The sequence below is a fragment of the Andrographis paniculata genome, unplaced genomic scaffold (genome assembly GCF_009805555.1).
Source record: "Andrographis paniculata isolate CXL003 unplaced genomic scaffold, ASM980555v1 Contig5END, whole genome shotgun sequence".
In the NCBI taxonomy this organism is placed as follows: Eukaryota; Viridiplantae; Streptophyta; class Magnoliopsida; order Lamiales; family Acanthaceae; genus Andrographis; species Andrographis paniculata.
The window spans coordinates 3,313,352-3,321,862 of record NW_026137595.1 but is presented as its reverse complement, the minus strand read 5'-3'; the positions used below and the strand labels follow the sequence as shown (position 1 = coordinate 3,321,862).

General features: G+C 35.7%; 1 protein-coding gene across 1 annotated transcript; it reads right to left on the bottom strand.

Annotated features, from left to right (window-relative positions):
- Positions 1-729: 729 nt before the first annotated feature.
- Positions 730-6,801, bottom strand: LOC127258867 (protein argonaute 4). The gene is made up of 24 exons (XM_051285913.1): positions 6,696-6,801; positions 6,242-6,313; positions 5,606-5,870; positions 5,278-5,483; positions 4,978-5,193; positions 4,775-4,911; positions 4,593-4,690; positions 4,402-4,499; positions 4,038-4,206; positions 3,841-3,957; positions 3,655-3,762; positions 3,512-3,574; positions 3,306-3,419; positions 3,045-3,210; positions 2,862-2,974; positions 2,626-2,763; positions 2,381-2,511; positions 2,198-2,263; positions 2,041-2,104; positions 1,847-1,958; positions 1,688-1,761; positions 1,509-1,603; positions 1,376-1,407; positions 730-1,259 (listed from the first exon to the last, which is right to left on the bottom strand). Exons 3-24 carry the CDS (start codon positions 5,843-5,845, stop codon positions 1,075-1,077), a joined length of 2,742 nt encoding a protein of 913 aa, XP_051141870.1. The 5' UTR covers positions 5,846-5,870; positions 6,242-6,313; positions 6,696-6,801; the 3' UTR covers positions 730-1,074.
- Between the last annotated feature and the right edge of the window lie 1,710 nt (positions 6,802-8,511).

The following is an 8,511-nucleotide window of genomic DNA, read 5'->3' as shown; positions in this document are numbered from 1 at the left end:
TACTAATATATTCTAATTATTTACTAATTATACTCCACATAAAATATAGTATCTATACAGTGTGACAGGATGGAGTACTAAAATATAATAGTCCATCCATGAGGCTCTAAAAGTTCGATTTATTTACACCATTTTATAAAATACAGACCGAATCCATTTACAGTTTCGACAAATTTTACATCCTTTAAAATTAAAAAAACAACCTTATCCGTACACAACTTAAAACTTTATTCACTAATAATTTTATTGTTTTAGTTTTATTTTACCAAATAATAATCCATCTATTTATAAATAAAATAATAACAAATTAATTAGTATTATTTATTAGAATAAACACAGTAAAATTATAAATAAATATAAAAAGATTGTAATACATTATTCCCAACACGCTATTCCATCTTTTCCTTTACAAAAAGGTAGGCATTCCATCAAAATCAGTACAAGCCGCTTTTCTTCTTCAACCTTTTACTGTTACTACTAAATCCATGTCAGGTCCAACTCACTTAAAATAATTAATCAAGAAATGTTAAAAAAGTAATACTCCCTCCCACGTTCCATTTCATATCACTTTTATTACACATTTTAATCTCATTTTAAACTAGTTATCTCAATTAGTGTTAAGAAAGCATTCTAGCTACGATCAAAGTTAATAATAACACTAGTAAATAAGAAGAGACATCTCACATTATATAATAAATAAAAAATAAAAACAAAACAAAAAGTAGAAGATAGACAAAATATAAATGAAGCATTAGCAATGACGAAAGAAAGATGATTCACAGGCCAACTCCAAAGTCAACATCCTTCAACCATAGCATAGGCATAGGCATAGTTAATTACTCACTAGACACATAGACAGATAGATATAGATAGATAGATCCACCACAGAACAAAACACCACTGGCGGCACTCCCCATGTCTCTTCCCAACCATAACCATAACCGTAACATAGCATAATAGATAAAAAGAGTAACCACCACCTAGACATATATATATATAGATAATACCCCACTAACAATAATAATAAAAAAAAAAAGGGTGGCTTGCTTGGTCCCTCTCTCTCTCTTGTCCCTATCAGCAGAAAAACATGGAGTTGCATACACTCTCATTGAGCTTAGGCATGGCTGGCACTGGTGGGGCATTGGCATTGGCACCTGAACCCGCCTCGTTGTGGCTCGACGACGTTTCTGATGCATCCTCGTATTTCATCCACTGTCCCAACTGCGTGGCCGCCAAGTGAGCATAGCAAATTGGGGCAACTGCACAGGGTTGGATTGCATTCATGTCACACATAACAATAATAATAATTTGGCAATAAAAAGAAATTATTAACAACAATAATAATTGTTAAAACAATGTCGAGGCGTATAATTACCAACAGATATAGCAGTCGTGCTTCGCTGATAACTGCAACACAGATAGATACAAATAAATACACGAGTATTTTAGCAAAGCACATCATTAAGGGTCAAATCTTGTAGTGTTTCTTAACATATTCTTCTACTTACACATAAGAGAGTGAGTGCACAAGCTCCTGAAGGTCATCGGCTGTAAAGCCGACCTCATCATGCAGTACATGGTAATGAGTTGGCCTACTGGTTCCCTGCAACAATTACAAAGTCAGAAATCGGCGGGGGATCAACTATCAATCAAATATTACTCCTAGACGGCAAAACCAAATGCTTACAATCATCCCAGCATGAGCACACAAGTAGAAATCATTGTTCCTGGGGTGACAAACTTTGTTGTCAATGATAGTTCCTGCCACAACACAACAATAGATATCAGTGCGCACGCAGTTGTACGCATTTCACTTTTACAAGACTTGAATCCAAAGAAACGTCACCTGGCTGCACATTGTCTGGAGAATTAGGCTGGAAAAACTTGGTGTGGTGATTTTTCTGGGCAATAATCACCACGAATTTCGGATTCCACTTCTCATCAAGAAACTTGCAAGCCTGCGCACAGAGGTAACAGTTGAAATAATTGGTACAAAATAAGAGATCAACTCAAGAATAGAAGTAGGATCGTACGACAAACCTGTATGATTTGATTCAGTTCCAAGTTGAGGACCTGATTGAACTGGGATTCACTAACACCATCTCTGAAATTTCAAGCAGAGAAGAATAAACTAAGTACTACAACTTGCAGAATACACACACCAGCAGAGTGAAAACATAAAGTCGAAAAATATAACCTGAATATGATGATTTGGTCAGGCTTCCTTTTTCCAGAACTGGTGTAGAAATCGATAAGTGATTCCCTGCAATTGAAAGAGAGTGCACAGTAAGGAAATCATAGGCAAAGGATTAATCCCTTTCAGATCTAATATAATTGAATTCTATGATTACACTGTTTCACCCACGCCAAAATGTCTTACCTCATAATACCAGCATCCTCGGTATCAGACACTCGCTTGTACAGGGAATCAATCATTTCAACTTTAGGCGACTGGGTGCGAACAGCAGCTCGGTAACGGGAAATTGATGGCCACTGCCTAGAGCTAACAACCTGATTATAGAATCGTAAAGAAGCACTTAATGAACATTTAGCTCTTTAAAAGTAGATAAGTTTTTAACTAAGGTTAGCACAACAAATGAATTGAAGGAATCGAGAGGGCCCAACCGCAGCAATGGATGGAATGTCCGAGTGTCCAGGAGAACCATGAGATACATCCATACCAAGGATAAGGGTAGGGACCTTGGACACCATTGGAAGTGAGGGTTGTATCTCGCCAGCCAGTACAGAGTTCAACCCACCAAGCTGCCAAGAATCAATTTTGTCGGCAATACAATATCAAAACTTAGAAGCCCTTAAACTTGTATGATAATTGTTTGATGTTGCAAGACAGGGCAACTTACCTTCGCATTTATCTTCAGCAGAAGATTTGTCAAGTACTGATCATTAACCCGAGTAGGTGAGAGACATTGAGTGACAACACCAAAATCCGACAAGTTCTTCCGTTTCCATGGAGCTGAAAATCCCAGTCAAATAGTTAGTCAATGAAAAATAATGATGTTAGCTTTGAATATGCTGACACAGACCATAAACATCACAGTTCTTCCGCTCGGGAAGCAGACAGAGCAGAAACTTTGGTGGGCCAGGGAGCTTGCTCTGCACCTCTTCAAACATTTTCTCCACCCTAACCTGTGGAGGAGCTCGCCGGTACTGCCCATTTTCCATAAAAACATCGAATGGATCTTCAACGAACTACATAGCATAAATTAAAATGGTCAGTTTCAAAAAAAATCGATATATAATACCAAGTCCCCCAAAAATTGATATGTAATAAAGTTTATACTTACAATTCCTTTAGCACCACCACATTTTTTCAATTCTCGGACAAGGTTCTGAGCATCACATCGTGCCGAGAAGTTAACCACAGCCCATTTTTCTATCCGACAAGCATTAACAAATTTCTGCATAAACACAACAAAGAATCCTTGAGAAACCATGTTCAATAAGTAAAATAGACAGTGGCGTATAGGAAAAACAGAGGGGTGTAACAAGCCTTGTTGTTGAAGTTCCATCTTCCATTCCTTGCAAACAGATCTTCTCCATTACCAACTTTGAGCTGCATCAATCCCAAGAATCTGATAGTCCCAGTACATAGTGCATTAGCATAAACAACAAGACCATCGTTTCAAACCATACCTTAGGTGTTGGGAGGACACGCCCTTCAACCTGAGTGAAGTTGCGTACTATAGAAACCCCACAGGCACGGAGCATAGGCTCAGCATCATAGTTGTTGATTTTCAAAGCCTACAAAACATACAACACAACTTATAAGAATGGCTTATAGCAAAACATGTACGGGACTCTTCTCATGAAGAACCATACATTGGTGAGAACATTCATCCTCTCCTGTGGCTTCTGCCTAGATTTCTCCACCAGAGAGGATCGTTGGAATGTTGACAGAGCTTTAGTATATCGTTGCAATGACACCAGCGAGCAGAGCTAATTCAACAAAAGAATATATCAGCACAGGACGTATTCATATGAAAAAATTATATATCTGAAACAATCCACAGTTCCACCTCAATTGGGAAGAATGTGGGACGCTTTGGTTTTCCAACATTGATGCAGGGTAGATCAGCAGAGTATCGCAGTTCAATGTTACGGTGTTGGACAAAGTAATCATAAACAGTCACTTCAGTCGTCTGGCCATCGCCATTTGCACTCCCGCCTTTCTGCTTCAGGGTGAACCTACAGATATTTTGAATATAGGCAACATTAAATCGTAGAAAGAATTTGAACAGCTGGTCTATTTGAAGGAACATAATGAGAACTACAATAAAATAAAAGCACAGATTGAAAGAATTTGAACAGCTGGTCTATTTGAAGGAACATAATGAGAACTACAATAAAATAAAAGCACAGATTGATATAAGAAAATCTTACAGTTGCTCCCGGCAGGGCTTCTCGCTCAATCCAGTGATTTTGTACTCCTGGTTAGTAGGGCTAGTAGTCACCCTCAGATTCTTCAGAGTGCGTTTGGCCTAGAAAATCAGAAAGATTGTGCAAGTCTACCATCAATAAAGAGGTAGGGCATAAAATCATGAAACTGTGCCCAGAGTGGACCATATTCTTACCTTCGCCCAGTCAATCGAAAAGGGATCCCTCACATTTTGGTTAGCAATCAGAAAATCAACCACAGGACCAGGTTGTATAATCATAGTAGTAGAGACATCTAGAAACCATAAAAATTCTCATTATCACTAACAATGAGCCATACAACAACTTATAAACACAAGATGCAGGGGCAGGCGATTACCGATGTTCAGAGACAGGCCACTTTGGGTGGTCCTGAAGCTAGAATGGAAGCCGCGGCATCCAAGAACACCACCTCCAACATCAGCAAAGTTCTTCGGATCATTATGGAAAAATGATTGACGTACCAGCAAGCAACCCCTGACATAAGAATAGCATACAATGTAAATCGAGTCTACACAAATTCAATGATTCTGCTTCACTTACTGTTTTGCTGCGTGCTGCCTTAAGATGATGTCAAGAACTCGGAATGCTTCTTGAGAGTTCTCGGATTCCTGGCCACGAAGAGCATTCGCTATGGCCTGCATTGGGATCTTTGCAGCATAACTGATTTCGACTTTGAATGTCTTAGAGCGATAGGGGCGCCTTATCCTTTTCTTGTCGCCTTCATTAGGGCTTCCTGGGCTAGCATTGCCATTGTTCCTGAATCCAAAGCGAACAGTTACAGAGAGAATTGAAAGTAACCAAAATTGGTGAAACCATTAAAACAACAAGATGCAGACCCACCTACTGGAGGTGACATCCTCCAGAACCACAGTAAATTCAAGTTTGTTCCTCGGGAGGGCTCCAACAGTGAACAGGCTCTTCTCTCCATCATAGGCGAATTGTTTACCGCCTAATTCAGTATCATATGTCTCATGAACCCTGTCGAGAACTCTCCTGCCTACGCCCTTGGCATCAACAGGACGACCATCTTCATAAAATATGGCAACCTACGAAGCAAGGCAAACACAAAATCCACATGGTAATGTAGAGCCGCAGAAATTTCGAAGAAAACACAGAAATACGGACAAATGTGTGTATATATATACATAGAATACATCTGGAGACATACACTGTAGTGGAAGAACTGTCCGTCGACGTTGCTCACAGACACTTTGAAGTGATTTGTCAGAATAGGAACCTTAGTACCCTTGGTTCCTAGGCTTCGTCTCGCCATTGGGTTCCGGAACGTCTTCTTCACTTCCGGCTCCTGAGCTTTGATCGGAGTAACATCAGGGGCGACTGGTGGAGGTGGGGGTAAGGACTCAGCCGCTCCGGTGACGCCATCTCCGTCCTTTTCAGAGGGATCCATAGCCTAGTTTCGTTCTCACTAGTTTCTGCAAGTCAGCGCCAAAACAGTCAAGTATATACACACTTAGAAAGCATACACGTGGAGAAAGATCTCATAAATGAACTGAGGCATAAATCTAAGAACCTCGAGACGAATTTATCGACTGCCCAAACGGCTAAGAAGCCATAAACATCAATGCATGTCAACATAGAGAAAAGAAATGCCATAAACAACAAACCAAAAGTTACACATCGCTTTCGTTTCTCTAACAAATCGTCATATGAACAACTTGCCAGAACTCACCCACAAACAGCGACCAAAAATTCACAAATCTAGCCATGAAATCGACAATAAATAAATAAAAAAGCCCCAAAAAAAACGGAAAACAGAAAAACAAAACAAAGTACACAGGCGTACCTCAAAAATCTTCCGCTGTTAAAAGCTGCTGCAGAAGGCGGATCCCTCTAACCCGATTTCGTTCACACTGTACTGGTAGAAGAAAGAGAAAAAGTTCAGTCAAATTGAGGTTTTACTCGGAAAAAAATAAAATAAAAATCATCAACAACCAAGAAAAAACTCCACCGAAAAAAAATGCAGTATACAAAAGAGCACCACAAAAGCCTGAATTCACCAAAAACTTCAATCCAGAACAGAACGTAAAAGAAAATACATATATATATACACAAACATCCCCCTAGAACAACCAACAAAAAGCTCTCACACACACAGACACACCTCCCTCGGAAAAAAAGCACAACAGCTAAAATGGGTCCAAAAAAAACAACCAAAGACCGCAAGCATCAAAAGAGAAACCCTAAAAATGGAGGCGGGCTAACAACACGGCGACCGAAGAGAGGAACGGAAGAGTTACCCAAAATCCTAGAGAGAGAAAGAGGGGGTGGGGGGTGGGGGTTGGAGAGCGAGGAGAATTGTGCTGTGGATAGAGAGAAGGACGTTCGAAATTAAAGGGACAGTTTCTCCTTTAAGTCTTCGGTGCGAGTGAGCTCTGCAAACCGCAGTTCAATGCGAGTGAGTATCCCCTGCTCCCGGTCCACTGCGCCCGGAGAATCCTAACCGTTTATCTCACGGGCCCTACTCCCTCACCTCTCGTCACCTCACGCGCGTGTCGTCATTCTGTGTGCACACGTCCGTATACATTATTTGCTGTCAAACTTCTAATTTTATTCATTATAATTATAATAATATTATTATTTATTACATGTGTATTACTGTTATTTTATTTTTTAAAATATTTTTTTTTTTAAATGAAGGGTGTGTTTGTTTAGATGGATTTTGAGTTGGGATTTAAATAGTAAAAATTTTGAATTTGAATAATTATACGATGGTGATATAAATAGCTTTGATGTGATATTTTGAATGTAAAATTAATTTTTAATATAATATAAAAAATGAAAAATAGGTATTTAATTTGATGTTTTTGGAAAAAAAAATTGGATGAATAGTGTAAATCCAATCCAATCCTCCAAATAAACAATGGACTTTTTAAATTTTGGAGTAAATTAAAAATAATTTTATTTTATTAGTTAGTAAAATTTTCTAAAAATTTTAAATATATTTGTCTTTCATATAAAATAGTAATGATATATTTATAATTTAAATAAAAATTAAAAATATTTTAATATTAATATATAATTATTTTTTCTAAAATATAAAATAAATATAATATATATTTTCTATTTAAATATAAAAATTAATAATTAAATATAATTTATTATTTATATTATCGATATAAAATTTTTATATTTTTCACGTAGAAAAGTATATTTATTTTAAACACAAAATGAACATTCTTACAAGAAATATATTTTAAAAATAATTTGAATACCAATAAACAAACCTAAAATATTTTTTCATAGATAGATTTATTAGAAAGATAAATGATAGTAATAAATTTTTATTGATATTTTATTTTTGGATATACATATTTTGTTATAAATATTTGCTTATAGTGCATTTTTTATGGGAATAACAGAATAAAAAGATTGCAATATCTATTCTAAATTAGATAAGATATATTTGCTGAAAATGCAAATAATAATTAGATAAAGTTTATTTATAATTAAAATATGGAATTAAATACAAAATCATGTTTAGGGTGTCTTAATTGGCAGTAGAGAAATACAAATATTTTCATTTCTATTATTTGTTTGAGTCAGAAATAAATTATTTTTATTTTTCTATTTTCTTCTATTTCCTATATTTAAAAAAATAGAGAGAAATAATATTGTAGTATATATATTTTTTTTTATTTCGTACTATTTAATTTTTATAATTATTTATATTGTATTATTTCAGTTTTTTAAACAAAAAATTATATTTAATTTATCATTCAAGTAATTAATTTTATATAATTTTTTATACGGATCTTATAAAACTTCATATAATTTATAATTTTTTGTTTTAAAAACGTCACAAGAATATTTTTTCATCAATTCTCATTCGCTAAAACTCTATTTCGTTAGATTAATCATTTATTTTTCTTCGATCCATTCAATTTTTTTTATATTTCTCAACTGAATTCTATTTGTCTGCAATTACATTCTTTGTACCAAAGGTCCTTTATAAAATTATTTATATTGTATTATTTCAGTTTTTAAAAAATTATATTTAATTTATCATTCAAGTATTTAATTTTATACAATTTTTTTAAAAAAAAAAATTATACT

Bases quoted from the DNA above. Each gene is read 5' to 3' on its own strand.
- LOC127258867 (XM_051285913.1), bottom strand. From the start codon at position 5,845: ATGGATCCCTCTGAAAAGGACGGAGATGGCGTCACCGGAGCGGCTGAG. The intron at 3,420-3,511 runs GCTTGTTACACC...GTGTTTATGCAG, and splicing joins GATGGAACTTCAACAACAAG to AAATTTGTTAATGCTTGTCG. The intron at 2,512-2,625 runs GTTGGGCCCTCT...TTCTATAATCAG, and splicing joins ACATTCCATCCATTGCTGCG to GTTGTTAGCTCTAGGCAGTG.